This window comes from Osmerus eperlanus, chromosome 27 (assembly GCF_963692335.1).
Source record: "Osmerus eperlanus chromosome 27, fOsmEpe2.1, whole genome shotgun sequence".
NCBI classification, from domain to species: domain Eukaryota; kingdom Metazoa; phylum Chordata; class Actinopteri; order Osmeriformes; family Osmeridae; genus Osmerus; species Osmerus eperlanus.
The window spans coordinates 5,361,058-5,382,203 of record NC_085044.1 but is presented as its reverse complement, the minus strand read 5'-3'; the positions used below and the strand labels follow the sequence as shown (position 1 = coordinate 5,382,203).

The 21,146-nt window shown below is 50.2% G+C and overlaps 2 protein-coding genes across 3 annotated transcripts; one reads left to right on the top strand and one right to left on the bottom strand.

Annotated features, from left to right (window-relative positions):
- Positions 1-4,876: 4,876 nt before the first annotated feature.
- cdc23 (CDC23 (cell division cycle 23, yeast, homolog)) lies at positions 4,877-11,036 on the top strand. Its single transcript, XM_062453793.1, has 16 exons — positions 4,877-5,030; positions 5,371-5,443; positions 5,601-5,738; positions 6,076-6,118; positions 6,539-6,644; positions 6,998-7,130; positions 7,575-7,752; positions 7,988-8,085; positions 8,516-8,597; positions 8,868-9,021; positions 9,241-9,360; positions 9,537-9,612; positions 9,737-9,798; positions 9,911-9,989; positions 10,187-10,306; positions 10,607-11,036. The coding sequence occupies exons 1-16, from the start codon at positions 4,924-4,926 to the stop codon at positions 10,757-10,759; spliced, it is 1,722 nt and encodes a 573-aa protein (XP_062309777.1). The 5' UTR covers positions 4,877-4,923; the 3' UTR covers positions 10,760-11,036.
- Positions 11,037-11,463: 427 nt separating this feature from the next.
- Positions 11,464-21,007, bottom strand: kif20a (kinesin family member 20A). Of its 2 annotated transcripts, none has more exons than XM_062453791.1 (19): positions 20,851-21,007; positions 20,114-20,285; positions 18,592-18,705; positions 18,386-18,505; positions 18,057-18,195; positions 17,569-17,744; positions 17,143-17,248; positions 16,564-16,776; positions 16,128-16,239; positions 15,757-15,831; positions 15,403-15,549; positions 14,957-15,125; positions 14,581-14,727; positions 14,234-14,373; positions 13,814-13,916; positions 13,158-13,383; positions 12,818-12,909; positions 12,563-12,700; positions 11,464-11,920 (listed from the first exon to the last, which is right to left on the bottom strand). In XM_062453791.1, the coding sequence occupies exons 2-19, from the start codon at positions 20,273-20,275 to the stop codon at positions 11,576-11,578; spliced, it is 2,724 nt and encodes a 907-aa protein (XP_062309775.1). In that variant the 5' UTR covers positions 20,276-20,285; positions 20,851-21,007; the 3' UTR covers positions 11,464-11,575. The 2 variants fall into 2 exon arrangements, with proteins under 2 accessions (XP_062309775.1, XP_062309776.1); XM_062453792.1 differs by lacking the exon at positions 11,464-11,920 and adding an exon at positions 12,103-12,289 and having other exon boundaries at positions 20,851-21,006.
- Between the last annotated feature and the right edge of the window lie 139 nt (positions 21,008-21,146).

Below are 21,146 nucleotides of genomic sequence, written 5' to 3'. Positions count from 1 at the left end.
GAGGAACGCGAGATAGGCGGAGCGCGCTGCTGGCTGGCTGCTTAGCATCTGCCACTGCCTGTCTGGAAAGAGTGCGGAAGATGGGAAATGGAGGGCGATATCTGCTTCGTTGACAGTCGGGTGTGACCCGTAGTCAGGTTTGGACCACAGACAAGGGCAACATGGAGAGGGGGCTGTCCCAGTGGCCTACCACTGCGGCCTGGGCTTGAAGCCAGCCTGGGTCCTTTCCATGGTGCCTTCCTCTCCTCCCTCTCTTCCCTGTCTCTCTGTAACTACCGGCGTCAGCATAAAGCAGGAAATGCCTTCGAAAAAAAATTTCAACAACAAACCAAAAAGGAGAAACGCGGCAAGCGAGCACGTGGAGTTTAGCGGTCCCGCCCGCGACACATTGACCCCCCCCCCCCCGCGCTCTTTTGTCCCGCGGGAGCCCGGACGGTTTCATCCGTCACGTCAGAAAATCCTCCTAGGTATTCTGTCACTCCCTCATCCCTCCGTTCATCCCTCCCTCTACCCCCCCACCCACCCGCGATCACATCCTCATCTCCCCCCCCGCCCTCCCCTTTCCCGTCTCACCGTCTCATCCTCCCCATCTGAGACAAGGCATCAACTGAATCATACCGTGACCAGGAGCAGCCACATCACCGGAGCTATTAAAAAACCTCGGCTGCTGAATTTGGAAGGTATTGTTTTCTCGTCGTTTTTTTTTCCCCTTCCCCGGTTCTCTCTCGTCTCTTTCTTCCCTTTATCGCAGACATTTGAGGTTGCCGTTTCGATCCGTTCTCCCCTGAGGAAGAGAAGAACGTTTTCACTTTGTGCTCTTTTAAAGCTTTTTTCCCACGTACTTTTGCCGTGCGGTTTCTCCGGAGCTTTCCCTGAGAATCCCTCGGTCCTCCACATCCGATTTGCTCTCATGTCACCTTTGCATTTGGCTCACTTGATCGGGGCTCACCTAGGCAGAGAAATGGATCTCCATAGGTAGGGCAGATAAAAAATGGAGACAGGATTACCATGCAAATCGTGTCTTGATACGGTATCTCAAGGCCATAGCTCAGTGGAATTTGCTGTGCATGTAGAATATAATGAAAGAGAAACCCCGTGCTTAACTCCTGTGAACTCAAGTCACTTCCATCATAATTAAGAGGGCACGACTTTCTCCGTGAGAGAACAGTCCGGAACACGAGGCGCCAGAAACCGGGAGACAGAAACAACACACTTTGTTCCAAAACCCACTTGTATGTGTGCACAGGCCCGCTCGTACGGGATTGGGCGCCAAATCTCCGGCTGTCTCAAGTCCCCCCCTCCCCTCCCCTCCCCTCCCCGCCCTTCCCCTGTCCTTCTGTCCGCCACCACAGCCTGAGGAAGTGTGTTCGACGCTGACGTCTCACCCAAAGCAGGAGTTTGGATACGGGGGAGGGATCCGGAGAGAGGATGGAGGTCGGCCGGAGGACACAAGTTCAACGAGAACGACCATTTTTTTCCAGGCCACACCTCTTTCTGTCAACACGTACATCTTTCACTGTCATATCCTCTCTCTCTTTCTCTCTCTTTCTCTCCTTATAGCTTTCCCCTCTCTCAGTATAACTAGCCCTCTGGCTGTGGGTTTCCAGTACACCTGATGGGTTACATCTGTTGGGTAATTATGTTTTAGTAGGCTGTCACGTTGGGGCTGTCACACACATGTACACCCAACCGAAACCCAGAAGTTCACTCAGGAAACGAACCTGTACTGCTTTTCATCAAAATCTAAGCATAAACATTTGCCAAGGTTTCAGTGCAATAATGACAAGGTGAGGGATTTATCGGAACAGCTAACAAGGATTTACTCCTATGGTTCTTGCTTTGACCAGGAGCCCAGGCAGTCTCGCAGTCGTGGCCATCTGCAGCCTCCAAGGCTCACCATTCTAACTCCAAACCCCCCCCAATCTCCACAGGAGACCAGACCAGAGAAAGTATCCCATTACAAGAAATAATAACCTTGGGCGTAAGAGCATAGTGTTGACAGACCTTTCCCATGCGAACGCGAGGCTCGTCTTAGTGACTGCACTTAGATATTACGTTTCACATTTACCAGACATCTCGAGACAGTCGCTTGTGTTTCACAACTGTAGCTGGTCCGACACTGTAAATGTTTACGTTTTGATCCTGTAGGTAGGCCTAAATGTGCGTGCCTCCATTGATACCAATTTATCTAGCGCAAGCCTCAACGTTGGCCACCTCCCCTCCTCTCCTCCTCTCCTCCGCGACCCCCCTTCTTCCTGTCTCTGGGGAAGAATTCATCAAAAGCTCCGAATGCCCCCACCTTTGCACACACACACACACACACACGCACACAAAAACACACCCTCTGCACTCTTGTGCCCGCAGCCCAGACAGGAGACATCTGTCTCAGTCATTATCCACAGCCTGACACATCTCTGGGACACTTCACCCAACACCTCACCTTGCCAGCGGGCTGTGTGTCCACCGCGACTCCCGTCACCGCCACCCTCTCCCCGTGGCTGCCAGGGTCTCTCCAGAACAGGGCTTTGGAAGAGGGGGATATTTTTTTTGGGTGGGGGGTCTCTCACGCCGTTTCAACCTCAGCGGTTGTGTGCGTTTTCTGGTGCGTTTTATTACACGGGATTTCGGCACTATTGTCAAATTCAATCAATTCAAGTGGCAAGTGGTGTGTTCCATAGGGGCTGGGGAGATCAGCGGGCTCTCCAAACAGGTGGTGAGTGCAGTCGTACACAGCGGAGAGTGTTGGCTGGGTTCGGATCTTCCCAGCCTCTCCGGTCTCTAGTGCTGGAGTGCAGGGCGGGGGGGGGGGGTGGGGGTGGGGGAGGGGGGTCTCAGGTGGTGGCTGTCCAAATGAGGCCAGGCTGCCGGCTGTCCTCAATCCAAAGTGACAGCTTCATCAGCAGTCGATCACAGGGTCCTGCACCTGGCCTATCGGGTCCTTCCTCCCCCCTCCTCCCCCCCGCCTCCCCCCTCTCCAGGGAGAGTGCTGGGGTAGGTACAGCTGTGAGACTACGCGTCCACTCGCACTCGCACGCGCTAACGTGGAGAGACCGAACCACGTAGGGGTGTACTGGATGATTCATGCGAGCTTCACGCAAACATTTACATTGACAGACTGACGCTGACGCGATTCGCGATAGTGCAAGAAACACAAAGAGCGTGCGCGCACGCACACGCACAGAAAGACTTCGGAAGAACGGAGTGTGGTTGGAACAAAGAGCTGTATCAAGAAACTGGGTCTAACATGAACAAACAAGAACAGGTATGAATGGAGAGACAGAAAGACAGAGAGAGAGAGAGGGAGGGAGAGAGAGAGAGAGAGAGAGAGAGAGAGAGAGAGAGAGAGAGAGAGAGAGAGAGAGAGAGAGAGAGAGAGAGAGAGAGAGAGAGAGAGAGAGAGAGAGAGAGAGAGAGAGAGAGAGAGGGAGAGAGCGAGGGAGAGAGTTTGGGTGTGGAAGAGGCGTGCTATCTCTGTACGCACACAGCTTTGAGCCCTATAGTGCCTGGTCTGTGGAGCCGGCTGAGAGAGAGCATGTAGGCACATTGCAGGCATATTGTCCATTTTAATTACACAGCAGTCTCAAAAGTCTGCCTCAGCAGCTCACGCAGCTCACTGCTCTACCTGCAGGGAATGTGAGCACGCGCGTGTGTGTGTGTGTGTGTGAGAGAGAGGGAGGGAGGGGGAGAAAGAGGATGAGAATGGGGTGGGAGGGGGAAGGTTTGAGGTGTATAAAAGAGGTTAGGGCATATAACCTGTCTTATTGTGCTTCTTTCAACTTGCGCAGCGAGCCATTTGGCTGCACTTGTAAACTCCCTGGGTATACTTGATTACCTTGTCATTCTATTAAAGTGTATTTCGCTCTCCAAAGGGAGAGCGAGAGAGAGTGCAGTAAAGAGAGTGAGGGAAAGGGGCTCCATTCAGCAGAGGAGAATGCAGAGAGGAGAATGAATAACATGATTATTATTATTATTATAGAAGAGCTGAAGATTCTATGCCGCCGCTCTCATGTCTGTGTACGTCACGTCTCCTGCGAATACGGTATCCATGCCGTCCATTTCTAGGCGTTCACGTGCTCAGCCATGAACCGCTATCCAACCCCGACCTTCCCTCCGGCCCACAGCACCAAACGCGAGACTCTTGTCCTTGCGTCTGTTTTTCGGTCGTCTTTCCCCCTCTTTCTGTCAATATCCCAACAGGGTCCCAGCTGTTCTGCGTCCTTTCCATAGGTCTCAGGGGACACCAGAGAGATTCAGGGCGCAGGCTAGGCTAGTACCCGGAATCTGTGCTCCACATGGCAATCCACAGATTAGCAGCATCAGTCGCAGTGGGACAAACTCAGTCCCACAAGCTGTTATCAAAGTAACATTCTGGAGAATGGAATTCAAATCAGTGACAGCGTGGATGTTTAAAGGGCATGTTTGTACCAAAACAGCTGTGAATTCGTTGCTGGCTAATAATCATTTGCTGGCAAATGGCAAACAGTAATCTATAAATTAGCCATTTTATAATAGGCCTATCAACAAAACTTTTTCAGTAAACGTTATTGGTTGAGACTCAAGGAGTGGGTTAAAACATGCAAAATAAAATTCGAGCCCTTTGCAGAGATGAATCAACGCATTATCCATCAATAGCAAATGAATCAACCACAGCCAAGGAGGTAGATACGGTTTTGCACGCGGCTAATCATTAGCTTTCTACAAGCTTTTGATTACAAATGAACAAATCAAGTGCAGTCAAGTGGGGATAGCGGGACCACTGCTGCGACAATCTCCATTCCTTTTGTTAACGTTGCGCCGTGGCGCAGGATGCCCCTTTGTGGTTAAAAACGGAAACCGTGTGTCCGAGAGTGGATTCTTTATTTTCTTATTGGACCATCTGTCGGCCAATGGTAACATGCGTTACCATGACGTATTCTACGAAAAATGGCGGCCCTCTGTAGTGAGTTTGGAGATTTAGTGCAAATCAAGAAACAACTGATATCTGTAATATCGCTTTGTAAAGAAAGAGGACTGGTACACAGTGTGAAATGGTAAGGGACGTCCTTGATATTTATCTATGTGGGCTGGTGGGAGAAACGGATTTGTTGGTAATCTTAACTAGCTCGTTTGGCTAGCTTTTTAGCAGGCGAAATGACAGTAGTACCTGCTACTAGTTAGCGTTTTCAGATGTAATGTAACTTTTTTTTTGTTGTAAATTTTTGTTAATGTGACATTTTAGGAATGTATTTTGTGTAGGAACCATTAGTGTGGAGCGATTGTGTATGATTAAATATGATCGCTAGCGAGGCTAGTCAATCGTGTGTGTGACAGCTATCAGTTCATTCTCTTAACTTGAGTGTTAAAATCACGAATTTTCCCTGTGTTCTTTAGGGCATCAGAGCTAGCATTTGCATTGGAGCCGCTGCCCAAAAACGAATTACCTCCACCAGCACCTTTCACCGAGGTTTGTTGACCAGCACCACTGGCTATATAACGCCGTCTATAGATAAACCTGGTTGATTTATTCTGAAACTGTAAACAGTGTCGCTATCAACATTCCGTCTCTCCCTTTCCCTGTAACCCTTCCCCTTTCTCCTGCCCTTAAACTCTCTCTGAATCAGGAGGATGCTCAGGACTTGGATGCTCTTGGTTTAGCTAAATCCTACTTTGACCTGAAGGAGTATGACCGCGCTGCTTACTTCCTACGAGGCTGCCGCAGCCAGAAAGCCTACTTCCTCTTCATGTATTCCCGCTACCTGGTGAGAATGCGCAGACAAAAATATACAATTGAAGTATGTTGTTGGATTGTGTTTTGTAAGACGCCACACGTTCCTTGTGATTAAGTTCGATAATACCGTCAGAACTGTGCACTCCGTAACTATCTGCTGCAGTTTTGTCACTCTGCATAAAAGCGTCTGCTAAAAGGAAGGAATGTAACTGATTTCACAAACTATTTGAACGAGACAGAAAAAAGGGTTTGAACTAATCCACTTATCTCAGTTCAAAAGCTAGCCCTGCCAAACCTTCAATACAAACGTTGATAACATTTTCATCAAACGCTTTTCATGTCTCGCCTTGTCTTGTGTTTCCTCCCAGTCAGGAGAGAAGAAGAAGGACGATGAGACTGTAGACAGCCTTGGTGAGGAACTGAACTGTTCACCTTTACTTTCACCTGAACTCTGATGGCTAGACTATGAACTCCACCAGTGTCAGCCTTCATTTGTGTGGATGGATGTGATGTTGATGGACGTGTGTAGCCGATGTGTATCGGTGAAACTCACTCCTCAGGTATGTAACAGGCCACCCGCATCAACGAATAGCTAGCTTTTTGTTGGCGTAGTTGGTAGTGGTGGCGCTTGGGAAGCCAGAGGTGGTAAGTTCAAACCCAGTGCGGGACGATTTGCCCGATACCTCTGACGGAGCTTGCAAGACCACGTCTGTTACACGTGATCTTGATGGACGTGATGTGGATGGATGTGATCTTGATGGACGTGATCTTGATGGGCGTGATCTTGATGGACGTGATCTTGATGGATGTGATCTTGTCCACTGGCTGCAGGGCCCCTGGAGAAGGGGCAGGTGAGGAACGAGGCTTTGCGTGAGCTGAGGGTGGAGCTGAGCAAGAAGCACAGCGCTGGGGAGCTGGACGGCTTCGCTCTCTACCTGTGAGGAGCCTCGCCTTACACACACACACTACGTTTCACTTCTGAAGTCACCTCACACACCGTACCTGAAAACACCTCACCCACAGCCAACTTACATTCAGCAGTCATTCCTCATAGACCTGTCAGAACACAGTACAGGTTACTGAAGGAACACAGGAACACAGACTGAAGGAACACAGATGAAGAACAATAAGACACCAGATACCAGAACAGATAACAAGGCAATAGCCGATCTACGGATTGTGATCAACATAAGCACAGAGGAAAGTCGACTCTCTCTCCCTCACTCTCCACGCTAGCTTCTAGCCGCTCATCTCACACCTGGACGTGCTTGTGTTCCCGCGAGCGCGCAGGTACGGGGTGGTGCTGAGAAAGCTGGACCTGCTGAAGGAGGCGGTGAATGTGTTCGTGGAGGCCACCCACGCGCTGCCCCTACACTGGGGCGCATGGCTGGAGCTCTGTAACCTCGTCACCAACATAGAAATGGTAAGAAACCGCACAAAGCCCACTCCTACTCGTCATCCAGGGCGAACACCCCCCCCCCCCCCCCCCCTCCCCTCCTCTGTGAACCTCTTGTCCCCCGTCCCAGCGCTCAAAACATAATATGAAATACAGCTCTGGGAAAAAAATAACTGCACCTTTTTCTTTCCTTTTTAAAAAAAAAAGTTGAGAAGGACAATTTGGAGTGAGGAACAGAAGGGTAAAAAGAAAAGCGAGGCCACAGCAAGTTTTACCCTTCTGTTCCTCACTCAAAATTGTCCTTCTCAACTTAAAAAAAAAAAGAAAAAGAAAAAGGTGCAGTGGTGTCTTATTTCTTTTCAGAGCTGTATATGCATGTATATTTATATAAAATATAAAAATTAACGTGAATATCCACCCCCCATCGTGGCTGGATGGTGTATCTGGACCCTGCCGTCCGCTCCTCCACAGCTCAAGTCGCTGTCTCTGCCGGACTGCTGGATCCGAGACTTCTTCTTGGCGCACATGTACACGGAGCTGCAGATGATCAAGGAGGCTCTGCAGAAGTACCAGAGTCTCATCGAGGCCGGCTTCTCCAAGAGCACCTACATCATCTCACAGATCGCTGTGGCCTACCACAACATCCGAGGTTTGAAGGAGCTTTGCCCCTCTTTGCCCTTGTTTAACCAGCCAGAAGCATTAGGTGGTGACTACGCTTTATTTTTATATTGTTTCCTTATGAATTGAAATATGTTACCTGAAGGAGCAGTTAATGTTACATTATTACCTGTGGTATTGCCTTTGTATTATGTTTAGTATTTCAATTATTCAGTTATAGATATGTTGTATTTGTTGCGTTGATTGATTGGAAGTGTCCTTCACAGATATCGACCAGGCCCTGGCTCTGTTTAATGAACTGAGGGAACAGGATCCTTTCCGCATCGAGAACATGGACACCTTCTCCAACCTGCTCTATGTCAGGGTGAGACTTCTCTTGGTGCCCACAAAGTCTGTCATTTTTTCTTAATCGTTTTCTTTTTACATTTTCTCTGTATTCTGGGGGAGAGCAATGTTTTTCGGCAGGCGATGGCAAGGATGCCGGCCGAAGTTTTAGATAGTTGAAGAGGGGAGAGAAATGACGAAGCCCCGTTTACACACAATTCATCTCCCTTCCTATGTTAGTCTTTTGATGGATTCAAAAGTCGGATTCAGAAGACCAGAGTGAGACAGAACGTCGATGCTCTCCCCTACGTCCCCCTTCTCTCACAATCCTCTTTTCTCTCCAGTTCTCCTCCATGTTTCTCCTCCTTTCTCTCCCGGCTGCTTCCTGTTTCTCCTCTGTCACTTCCTGCAACTCCAGTCCCTGATAACATGGCTGTCTCTCTGTGTGTGTGTGTCCTTTTGTTCCCCAGAGCATGAAGCCAGAGCTGAGCTATTTAGCACACAACTTGGTGGAGATAGACAAGTACAGAGTGGAGACCTGTTGCGTTATCGGTAAGGACACGCCAACCTTGAAACCTTTCTACGGACCCCAAAGTCTCCTCATTTGAGAATTATTTTACAGGGGCAGTGCACATGAATGAACATGACTGTAAATGTGCCAGATTTAGCCAAAATGGCTATTTTTCACCTGTAGACCCCTGACAGAATGTTAAAAAGTCACCCTCAAAAACAAACAAAGCACCTTTCTGTCTGGTTCCGGAAGCTTCCCTTTATGTGGTTATGTACGTGAACGGGTGTGTGTCCTCCCTGTCTGGTTCCCAGGCAACTACTACAGCCTGCGCTCGCAGCACGAGAAGGCAGCTCTGTACTTCCAGAGAGCTCTGAAGCTGAACCCTCGCTGCCTTGGCGCCTGGACCCTGATGGGCCACGAGTACATGGAGATGAAGAACACCTCAGCCGCCATTCAGGCCTACAGGTCCGGCTAGGATTAGGACTAGGGGTTGGGATTAGGACTAGGGGTTGGGATTAGGACTAGGGGTTAGGGTTTGAATTTGGGGATAGGATTAGGCCTGGGATGCCAGGGGACTGTACTGGGGGAAGAGGGGTGGTTAGATACATTTAAGGTTGGATTAGTTTAGGTTTATGCACCTAACCTCAACAGATTTCTGAGAGTTACCCTTTGTGTGTCGATCAGGCACGCCATAGAGGTGAACAAGAGGGACTACCGGGCCTGGTACGGCCTGGGCCAGACCTACGAGATCCTGAAGATGCCCTTCTACTGCCTCTACTACTATCGAAAGGCTCACCAGCTCAGGTAGGGGGTGTGTGTGTGACTGTGTGTGTGTGAGAGCGACTGTACTGAATGACTGTGTGTGACTGTCGGGGCAAGGTCGTCGTTCCTACGTGCATCCCCGGGCACCCAGCGCGAGCTGCCGTTGTTTGGGCAGATATGTACGGTAGCACATCAGTGAAGCGCGTGTCTGTCACCAGGCCCAACGACTCGCGCATGCTGGTCGCTCTGGGGGAGAGCTACGAGAAACTGTCCCAGCAAATCGAGGCCAAGAAGGTGAGACGCCACGCACTCTACGACTCTTTCTTTTCGATTCGCCAGGAGGCCTGTCCTCGGTGGTTTTGGACGCCGTGACCGATGAGTGAGGTCATGTTGTGATGAATGTTTTGTTTCCCGTCAGTGTTACTGGAGGGCGTACTCTGTAGGTGATGTGGAGAGAATGGCCCTACTCAAACTAGCCAAGTAAGTTCCCCTCATCCGGGTAGATTAGATATGAGGTGCCGGGGTTGTTGACGGTCGAGGCTCAAGAGCCTCTCTTTAACGTGGGTTCCGGAATGGTCCTGTTTGCCGACAGGCTCCACGAACAGCTGAACGAGTCCGACGACGCGGCCCAATGCTACATCATATACATCCAGGACATCTTCTCCTGTGGGGTTAGTCAGACTGGGCACTGAAATTCTTTGGACGAGACAACGCCAAGCAACCTGGCATAACATAACATACAAGTACACATAACATAGATGACATCTATGATAAGCTAAAAGATAGTAAACCTCCTAATATACAAATAATAACGTGTGCGTTGGTGGTTTGGCGTGAGTGACTTCCCCCCGTGTTCCCCCCACCCCAGGAGCAGCTGGAGCACGCGGAGGTCAGCACGGCGCTACGCTACCTGGGCCAGTTCTACTTCAAGAACAAGCTGTACGACGAGGCGTCGCTCTGCGCCCAGCGCTGCTGCGACTACAACGACGTAAGCTCCGCCCTTCAACGAGGGGGAGGGAGGGTTACTCGCGTTTACTGAGCTTTTTTCTGTGGCAAATATACTACCTAGCCCTGGGGTGTTCAGTCCTGGTCCTCGAGGGTCCACTGGCCCATTCTAGATGTTTCCCTGCTCCGGCGCACCTGATTCAAATGAATGGGTTGTTATCGAGCTCTGTAGAAGGCTGATAACGACTCATTGATTTGAATGGTTTGTTCAGCCTTGACCTAGCACGTTTATTAGTACTATCAATGCTTCTAACACTGCTGACGTGTGTGTGTGTGTGTGTAGGCTCGTGAGGAGGGCAAGGCCCTGCTGAGACAGATCTCCCAGGTCCGCGACCACACGGAGACATCGCCCGCGGAGCTGTTCGCGCCGCTCTCCAACAACAACACGCCCGTGAGGAGGGTGTCTCCCCTCAACCTGTCCTCCTTCACCCCCTGAAAACCCTCTCACCCCCGCCCGGCTGGCCTCTGCATCAGACGACAGCCTTCTCTCTCTCTCTCTCTGCCTTGCGTGGTCAGAATGCACAGCGCCGACCGGATCCATCGAGCCCCGTTGTCACGGACGCATCGGGGAAACGTAAAGGATCGGAGCGTCAGGTTTTCGAAATGTCACTGTAAATATGTTTAGTTTTTTTCCTCCGTTTGTCACGTGCGTGGTGGTGCATGAGCGATTGTGTCATTGTGAAACCAAGTTGAATAAAGTAGCTTTTTATTGAGGAACGAGAACAGCAACTGTCGCATCACTCAAGTCGTTGAAGAAAAACACACTGGTCAAGACAGTAAAAGGTGTGTAAAAAAGACACAAAACAGAAAGTGTATACACGAATTAAGAAAAACATACTGGCCTTTGCAACGTTTCATCGAAAGACAAAGTTGTAAAGCCCTTGGCAGTAGGAGGCAGTAGGAGGTATTATGTGCAAAAGGAGACTGTTAGTGTGCTTAATGCCTCGTTCTAAACCCGTGAACACACAGGTTCAGACGCAGTACACTGAATGCAGCAATCTTTTCATACTGTGGCCAACCATTAGAATCAGCAATCCTCATAGTCAAACATGCATAAAGTCAGGAAGCACAGTAGTACACCATAACACTTCAAAATACAGTGAAGAAAAAAACGTGGTAAAAAAAAAAGAGATAATTGTTGCTATATTGCTATTAAAAGCAAAATAATATACTGTACACTGGCTATTTTGGTTAACTTGAGCATGATAGTAGTCAGGCAGGGTTGAGATATCCTCGGTTTTCCGGCTTCGACTCAGTACTTGCGGTAGGACAGCTGGGGGCTTGGAGGCGGGGTGGCCTGCCGCGAGCGCAGCACCTGAGCGTAGGGCGTGGCCGCGTTGTCGCGGCCCCCCTTGCGCGCCGGCGTGCGAGCGGGGAACACCGACCGGAAGAAGGTGCGTTTCTCCGTGGGGGGCTGGTTCTCGCCATTGGCCGCCGCGCAGCCCCTCCTCTTGCAGGAGCCGGGGGCGGCCGTCGGGGAGGGGGCGGCGGAGGAGGGGGGCTGCTGGAGCTGCAGCTGGGCCAGGCTCTCGGCCGTCCGCCGCAGCTCGGCCTTCACCAGCAGCAGGCCGTTCTGGAGCTCCACTAGGGCCTGGTCCTGGAGACAGGGCAGGCCAGCCAACGAGGTTAGAGAAGACCCACAGGAGAGAGAGAGAGAGGTGGGGGGGAGAGAGAGAGGAGAGTGTGGAAGGAGCAAGCCAGTTGAAGTGGATCGAGAGGGGGGAGGGGGTACAGTGAGCCGGTTGAAGTGGATGGAGTGAGGAGGGGGGAGGAGGAGAGGAGGTAGACCGAGCCAGTTGAAGTGGATGGGGTGAGGAGAAGGGGAAATGGATAGTAAAACGGAAGGGGGGGGGAGGAGTGGAGAGAGATTCATCAGAAGTTCGGCTTGTCCGTGATCATTCACCTCCCACCCCCTTCAGTGCCAACCTGGTGCCAACTGTTAGATTCCCCTAGCAGTTAGTTAAACCTGACCATGTGTTAGTTGAGCAGGTGAGAAGTTAGTGAGAGGAGACAACAGAGGGATGAGAGAGCAAATAAAAAGAGATATCGTCCAGACTTGACACTACCACTCTTAAGCTAGCAAAAATACTTGTTTGCCTACTACAATGGATTGACATTCAATGACCAGAATGCCATGTCAACCCTGACTAAAACGAGACATTCCTGTTCTAGAAGCTTCCTCGCAATTCCTAAAGGAGGAGGCGGGGCAACCGCCCTTTAGGCGTGCGTGTGCGCGTACCTGTTTGGCGAGTGTGTCGTCTGCGCTGGCCAGCGTCTGACGCAGTCTCTCCCCATCGGTGTTGCGGCAGCAGGCTCGCTCTCCAGACTGCAGGTCCTGGCCCAGCCTCTGCAGGTCGGCACGCAGCTGCCTTAGGTTCTGCATGACCACACACACGCGCGCGGTTTAAACGCAGTCGCTTTGCAATGACTTCCTGTCGACATAAGGGGGGGGGGGGGGGGGGGGAGAGAGAGTCGAGAGACTTGAGGAACTCACCCGCTGCCCCTCCTCCAGTTTGCGGTCGGCGGCGTGGGTGAGGGTTCCTGGGGTTCCGGGCAGGGTGAGCTGCGCCTTGAGCTGTCGCAGTTCTGGGGGAGAAGAGGGAGGGAAAGTGGGGAGGAGAAGATAAGAGTTAGGAAGGCCCGTGGCCCAGGAATGAAGAGGCTCCAACACGCCTCCCTATTCCAGAGAGATAACAGAAAACTCCAGCCGTCTATCCTCCTCGGACGAGTCTACGGGCACTGAAAGCTCCGTTTTAACACCGACCCGTCATCAAAACTGGCCGTCCACTCAAACTCTTTTGCCTTCCCCTCGTCTTTGTCTCGTTCCTTCTCACCCTGAGTTTTAGTCAGCAGCTCCTTCCGACACTCATCCAGCTCTGTGTTGGCCCGCCGCGTCTCCACGGTGACGGCCAGGCGCTGGGAGCGGCGAGGCCCCTCGCCGTCGCCCTCCAACCCCAGGGGGGGGAACAGCGGGAGGGCGGGGGCCGGCTGGTGAAACTGGGAGCCGTGCCTGTCCTCCGGCAGGGCGGCGTTCAGAGACTTGATGATTTCGTCTCGCTCCTAGGGAGGGGGGGGCGGGGAAGGGGTTTGAATACACCCCCTCCAGGGTACACCACACTGAGCTCGGGGTTAGATCGGATATATTCTTATAGGTCTCTCTCTCTCTGTGTGTCTCTCTCTCTGTGTGTCTCTCTCTCTGTGTGTGTCTCTCTCTGTGTGTGTCTCTCTCTGTGTGTGTCTCTCTCTGTGTGTGTCTCTCTCTCTGTGTGTGTCTCTCTCTCTGTGTGTGTCTCTCTCTCTGTGTGTCTCTCTCTCTGTGTGTGTCTCTCTCTCTGTGGTCTCTCTCCCTGTGGTCTCTCTCCCTGTGTCTCTCTCTCTGTGTCTCTCTCTCTCTGTGTCTCTCTCTCTCTGTGTCTCTCTCTCTCTGTGTCTCTCTCTCTCTGTGTCTCTCTCTCTCTGTGTCTCTCTCTCTCTGTGTCTCTCTCCTCACCTCCAGCTCCTGGCTGTAGTACTTTCTCAAGTTCTTCTTCAGGTTGTTGATCTTGTCCTCGAACCGCTCCTCCATCAGCGCTCTCTCTGTCTCCAGGGTCTCGCTGGACACGCACACACAGTCAGTCACACACACACACAGTCACACAACTATCCACCGCAGAAATGTGTTCACCACACCAAAAGGTATTTCATCGAAACCTCTGGGGAAGTTTCTCCGTTTTGTTGCGCCCGCCTAAACAAGCACAACAGGGTGTGAAAGTGGCCTCATTTACAGACAGGCAGACCCTGGGACAGCCATTTAAAAACAAGGGTCTGCCAGCACAAGTGTTCTTTATCACTGGAGGTGCGTGGAGTGGTTCCTACTTTACGGGCGCAGTGTGAGTGTGCGCCGGACGAGAGAGGGTCGCCGCTAGAGTACCTGAAGTCGTTCTCCATGCGGGTGATGACCTCCATCATCTCGGAGACCACATGCTCCCTGACGCTGGCCTCCAGGGCCTCCTTCTCCTCCCGCTGGCGCTGCACCTCCCCCTTCAGAACGTCTATGGCCCGCAGGAGAGCCTGGAGAGACACACACACACACACCTCAGTCACCTAGGCCTTACTACTAGACAGTGGATATTCATACACACACTGCAAATAAAAAAAATAGACTCGAAAAAAAAAAAATTCTCTCTCTCATATATATATATATATATATATGAGAGAGAGAATTTTAAGTCTAGGTCTACTCATCCTCATCCATTTGAAGGTATTCTAAGCCGGTACCTCGGAATCGAACATGGTGATGTCGCCCTCCTCCTGGTCGCTCTCCTCCTCCTCCTCCTCCAGCAGCGTGCTGTCGCTGGGCGCCGCCTGGCGCAGCAGAGACAGGATGTAGGCCACGCGCGTCTTGGTGGACGGCCCGTGGACCAGCTGGACGCCCCGCGGGCGAGAGAACACCCGAGGCAGGGGGAGAGAGAGAGAGAGAGAGAGAGAGAGAGAGAGAGAGAGAGAGAGAGAGAGAGAGAGAGAGAGAGAGAGAGAGAGAGAGAGAGAAATGACACTGCGTTCAATGGAAGTCAACTTTTACAAGAACGGGAAAAAAAAAAGACGATAAAAAAAAAAACACTTAAGAGGAGGAGCTAGCTGAGAGGCGGCGTACCTGCGTGGCGATGGCCGAGAACTTGAGGGCCTGCAAGGTCTCGTCGTAGGTGGAGGCGCACGGGTTGATGTTGACCACCATGCTGGAGCGCCCGCGGCCGCAGAAGAAGCCCTGCAGGACCCGGGTCAGCTTGCTGTCCCTGAAGGGGACCACCTGAGGGGCTCGCATCCTTCAGGAGAGACAGGTCATGCGGGGGGGGGGGGGAAAGAATTTTCAATCACATGACGCTGGCATCATAACGTGCCAGTAGCACAGCCAGACTTACATTTTGGTGGGGTCTTATCTTAAAATGAAGGGACTAAAATAAAGAAATGCATCCATTAAAAAGGATTCCTTCAATAATTATTTTATTGTAAGCAATCTGAAAGCCCCCCCCCCCACGCTATTGCTACGTGCTTGTCAGGACCGTTCCGTGTGTGTTTATGTGCGCGTGAACGTGCGTGTACCTGCTGTGTAGCTGGTTGTGACGGAGAGCGGCGATGCAGCGCCCCAGCGTGTGCAGGGAGGTGTTGATGTTGTTGGCCTCCTTCATGCGCTCGCCGTTGCGCTGCTCCTTACAGCGCTCCGAGCCCGCCAGGTCACACACCGACAGCCTGTGGGGGGGTGGGGGGAGGTCAAGTTAAGACACACACACACAGCAACAGAACACAGCTATACTGCTACGACATACAGTAGGTACACCCAACAGACAAGCTCATTGTTATTATCGTCCTAACTCTTGAATGCTAACAGTAGCTAACAACGTTCCAGCAGGAACGCGTCAGTAGGCGGGTGGATGCAGGTGGAGGAGAGAGACGTACTCGCTGATCCGTGTGGCCTGGCCCCGGCCGCCCTCCGGAAGGACGTGCAGCAGGCGGACGGAGAAGATGCTGTGGCTGAAGAGGTGGATCATGGGAAGTGGAGTTAGTATGGAGGAACGTCTAGCCCCGCTAGTGAGAGAGACAATCTCACAAGGGACTACAACTTGCAAGGTGTCTGAGTACAGGGTTGGAAGAGCCACTGTAGTCATATCATTAATTATTACTGATGGGTATTTAGTCAACACTAAAACAACACTAAGCAATTCAGTTATAATAGTAATTTAACTATATATATATATATATAAAAAAAAAGAAAATAATGATTAAAAAAAAGATAGAATAAGTTGTTGGTGTTATAAAAGGTGGTGTACCTGCGGCTGGAGTTGTGGTTCAGATGGGTGCTGGCAAAGCTCTGGTTTTTGCGTCCGGCACCCAGGACCCTCCAGGCCTCATCAGCACTACTCACCTGGATCCAGGTTAGATCTGAGGAGAAGACCCACACAAAGTTCAATGTAAAATGAAGCTTTCAAGGACAATGTACTGGCTTCTACAACCTGCCCTGCAATACGTATCAGTTGATGAGCTGGCTTATGCTTAAAACAAGTAAATACAAGTATAAAGCTGCCAGTGAAGTAAGAACATTTCCCTTGATAAAATCCCTTCAAATAATGACTCCTTCACTTAAATTAAGTCACTGGATAAGCCATTTACAATAAAACAAGTCCAACTAGATTTCTAATCTAAACACGATGATCCCCTCGGGTGTCCAGTCTAGTCGGTGTGTCCGGCGCCGGGCCTGGTTCGTACCCTTGACGTAGGGGTTGCCGTGCTTGTCGTCGCTGAGGCGCAGGGTGGCCCTCTTCCTGAGCTGCTGGGAGGGCGGGGCCTCCAGGAGGTCGTACAGGAACTCGTTGTAGATCTCGTAGAAGGACACCCAGACGGAGAAGAGCGCGTCCTGCTCCAGGTCCTCGCCGCCGCTGTGAGACAGGCTGTCCGGGTCCAGGCACACGCTGTCGGCCTCTGCAGGGGGAGGGAGAGGGGGACAGAAGTGTGTGTGTGTGTGGGGGGGAGAGATGGAGACAGAAGGAGAGGGGGGGGGGGGAGGCGAGAGAGGGAGCGAGAGAGATAAAGAGATGGGAGAGAGAGAGAAAGAAAAGAGAGAGAATTAATCAACTGTGATAATATATCCGACACCCACCAGTCTTCAATCTGCACCTGCAGGGTGTCAAGTGTTGATAAAATGAAATGGGGATCTCTAGTAACCTCACACAGATAAAGGACGGATCTAGTCAGGGGAGGTCTGGTGGGAGAAGCAGGAAAGAAAAACACACAACCCTAACCCATCGCCGGGCAGTCGCAGCAAGACTGCACCCCCCACCCCCGTACCTTCCATCTGGGAGGCGATGTGGCTGGCCGTGGACAGACCTCCGACACCGCTGTCCCACGTGGAGCTGTTCCCCCCGCCGCCGCCCCTCATGCGGGAACACTCCTCCTGCCGCCGGCAGACACGGGGCACGAGGTCGGTAAGGAGCAGAAGGAGAGCGAGTGAGTGTGTGCGTGTGTGTAGTTGTCATTTGACTTTGATGACGTCATACACCAACCAAACGACGAGGGAACGCATTTCGTGTTTCGTTGTTGATCATTTCGTTCCGAAACGAAAGCAGTTCCCAAATTCCCACATTTCCATCGAATCGCTCGTGTTCAAAAGGTTATCGAGATCGGCGATTAAGTCATTGAGAGAGCGAAAACCAGTAAGAGAGAGCGTGTGGCCTGCGCGTCTCCAAGTGTTCAGTCCCCTCCCCTCCGTCTCACCTCTCTCAGCAGGGAGTCCTTGCGGCGCTCCTCGACCCGCACCTCCCCCGGGGCCAGCTGCCTCACGTCCTGGGAGAGGACGGGCTTCAGGTCCATCGGCCCGTACAGCCGGCCCCGCAGCTTCCCGAACACGGACACCAGCGCTCGGGGCAGCAGGCCCGCCTCACGGCCCACCCCTGACAAGGAACCAGGCGAGCCACGTCAGCGCCGGCAGGACCATCCGAACCAACGATGCGTAAATGAATTAACCGATTCGTTTAAACGGTTGTGTGTATTGACTGATGCCAATAAGTGGATGTCCTTTAGGGTTGTGTTGACACCAAATACATTGCAGTATTCCAAATATTTTGCAGTATTCCATGGTACTATTACACCATAATAACAAACAATAGTAGTGTATATATATATATGTGTGATTATAAGGGAGATACAACCTAGTAACGGATAGAGTGGAGGATGGTTACAGGGCTCTGGTGGTAAATTCTCACCCTGGATGGTGTAGGTCTTCCCAGAGTTAGTGACTCCGTAGGTGAAGAGAAGTCGGTTCTCTCCGTGCAGAACATCCCTCACCATCTCCTTCATGGTGCTGTCGTAGAAGTCCTGCTGGCTTGTCTCTGGCCCAGAAATCTACACACAAGAAACACGGAGACTGAGATTATGCTCAAATTAGCATTGGCATGCTAAGGCGTGGATGTATGTATGTATAAATAAATAAATATATATATATATATATATTACCAACATTGGTAAGCTTCAGCTCTCTTGTGGAAATGTGTTCCTGTACCATGTGAAAGAGGGACACGCGCGTGTGTGGTACCTGTGTGAAGGTGAACTTGTGGATGCTCTGGGTGATTCCCCTTTCTGCGCTCTTCATGTTCTGAGAGTCCTTGGGGGCTTTGAGGATCACCGTGTCGCCGCTTTGAACGTGTACGCAACCCTGGGAAACGCAGGAGGACATGTTGACGTGCTGCGTTCACAAGCGCTTCGCGTGGTGAAATAGGCAACTATCGGAGCAGCTCTCACCTGGTCCTCCTCCCTTTCCTTCTCCCCGTCAGTCAGTGGCCGGACGCGCAGATAAACATTGACTTTCTCCTCACTGTTTCCTTGTCTAGGCCCTCCAGTCTTCACGACTGGTTTCTGAGGACAAGAATAAACAATGTTAAAAGTGTACCTTTGCTGTAGTACAGCGGAGACAGGCTATAGAAACAGCCTTCATTACAGAATACTTATTTCCCCAGCGTCACTGATTAAATCGTCTGACTACATACAAGAATCAATAGCTGTGTTGTCTGAGAGAGTGAGGAATGAATGAACGACAGCTTTTAGCATCCCCGTGCCGCTAATCTAACTGTCAACCTAATGGCTGACCCCCAAGGAAAACCCATTAGTCTTTGTAAGAAAATAAAAACACTTCTCGTGAAGGGCAGAGTTCCCCATGCTCTGACAGGCAAGGCAAGTGTGTGATTAATACCAGTCCTCCCTGAAGGCTTGTTCAAAAGAGCAACTCATTCCACTGATAGCCAGTTAAGATTAAGTATATTTATATTGCCCTGCCAACATAGTTGTTAGGAACTCGTTTCAGTTTGCACACAACTGACACAACCAAGCAAAACAGAACAAGAGCAATCACCACATTACACAAGGAAAATAATTTTGTATAAATAAAAAAACATAAAAGTTGCAAGGAGTATGCAAATAAATGAGAAAAACAGCCTTGCGGATATAAGATCAATTATTTTATTTACTGACTGGTCTTGACAGTTTTTATATTTAAAGGAGGTTTTACATTTAAAGGCCAGAAGAAGTTGGGAGGATGATTAGATTTATTAAATAGTCAGAGATCGAGATCATTTTAAAAACACCTTTACTATCTTCAGTCTTGAGTTTGGTTTCTAGCTTACTCTTATAATTGGTTTGGGCGTTTATGACAGCCCTCTTAAATTTAATAAGTCAAAGCAATGACACGCAGGGAGAAGCGACACACCTTGAAACACACAAACACACGCAGGAACTGTTCGCCAAAGAAATTATTGCTTTACATTTTTTCCATCCTGCTGTCCTTCCCCTAATGGCAGTCAGGACCAGTAAGTAGCCATTTCAGCAACGCCCAGGGTTCAAATTCAAATACGTGCTAACCAGGAGAGCGATGTGTTTTGCATGTTTTTTTTATAGCGGTGCTCTGCAAAGAAACCCCTGCGAGTAGGAGTATATGCAAACTTCACGCAGAAAAGTCCGAGAGATTCCGCACCTGAGCACCAAACATGCTCAGTGCGGGAGTCGAACTCACAACATTCTGCACCAAGCCGCTTTGTCCAGTTCCCTATCACCTCTAAAGGCATTGACAGTTCCCATTTCTCCATGAATTTGAACTACTCTGATAAAGCATAAAACAAAGGCTTCTTACTTTATTTATTTTTTTTACCTATACAGAAGATTGCGAGAGGAAAAAGGGCTTGTCAGTGACAAGTTGTCACCTGTCAAAACGAACCCTCGCTCATAGAGAAAAATAATCATGTTTAACGTGGTGCTATAATGTGGCTCTTACCTCTCGAGGTTCCAGCCCGGGGGAAATGATGGATAGCTCCGGTGGAGTGATCCCCTTGAATAGCGGACCTGCAAGTCCCCCCATGTCTGCTGCCGTAGACTCGAGGACGGGCATGTCTTCGTCATCAGAAAAGGGTCCACTTGGAGACGCCAAATACGCCATAGCCAACGATCTGTTGGAACCCGTTTTGCACGTTCAGACAAACTAAGCTAACGCTATTACTAAATGTCAGGCTTGCTATACAAATTTGAGCCATTTCTCACTCTCGCTTGTATAAGGGTTTACACAAGGCGACGTATAAATGCATATATAAAGTACAGTAGAAGGCCAAGGATCAGAAGTACAACGGTAGAGTAATGGAACAGTTTGTATTGCAAAGTACCCACATCTCAGCTAACGAGGTGAACAAAAATAATACTTCCGTGTACTACAATAATAATACAGTACAGTGCAAGCAACAATAACGTAAATTGCTGAAGTTTATAGCAACCATAACATCCTCATATAGATATGTACACAATACAGAATTTAGGATTAGAGTTGGTGATTGCAGGGAAGCAAATACAAGCTTGTTAAACTTGATGACTTGCCAGGCAAACATATAGCCAGCTAGCGTTAAGCTAGCTAGACTAGCTACCTGGACACAGTGGAAACACCACCGGCGAATTGTAATAACCTCTCAAATATAAATTAACATAGCATAGCAAGCTCCTCTTTTATATAAACATTGCGCTAACCTTGTTCCGAGTTTGTGATCGTCGTGGAAACCCTGCTGGAATCACAAGCTAGCTAAACACGACTTTGTATCAATACTCCTTGCTTTGTATCTCTACGTTTGCTAACTACTTACACACACGGTTTTCTTACAATTCAAACACCGCGCTTTACATACCCGAACCAATCGCTGTGTATAGTTTACACGGGACTCAAAAAATATGTCCAATTGCGGAGCTCGTGGGCGTGACTATTTCTTCTTCTTTGGCTTTAAATGGCAGATTGACACCAATGTTTCTGAGATGCATCATCGCCATCA

Coding starts and splice junctions, on each gene's coding strand:
- cdc23 (XM_062453793.1), top strand. CDS start 4,924: ATGGCGGCCCTCTGTAGTGAGTTTGGAGATTTAGTGCAAATCAAGAAA. Junction 6,119..6,538: donor TGAGACTGTAGACAGCCTTG/GTGAGGAACTGA, acceptor CACTGGCTGCAG/GGCCCCTGGAGAAGGGGCAG. Junction 9,613..9,736: donor AGCAAATCGAGGCCAAGAAG/GTGAGACGCCAC, acceptor GTTTCCCGTCAG/TGTTACTGGAGGGCGTACTC.
- kif20a (XM_062453791.1), bottom strand. CDS start 20,275: ATGGCGTATTTGGCGTCTCCAAGTGGACCCTTTTCTGATGACGAAGAC. Junction 17,745..18,056: donor GAAGACCTACACCATCCAGG/GTGAGAATTTAC, acceptor GTTCCTTGTCAG/GGGTGGGCCGTGAGGCGGGC. Junction 14,374..14,580: donor TCACCATGTTCGATTCCGAG/GTACCGGCTTAG, acceptor GTGTCTCTCCAG/GCTCTCCTGCGGGCCATAGA.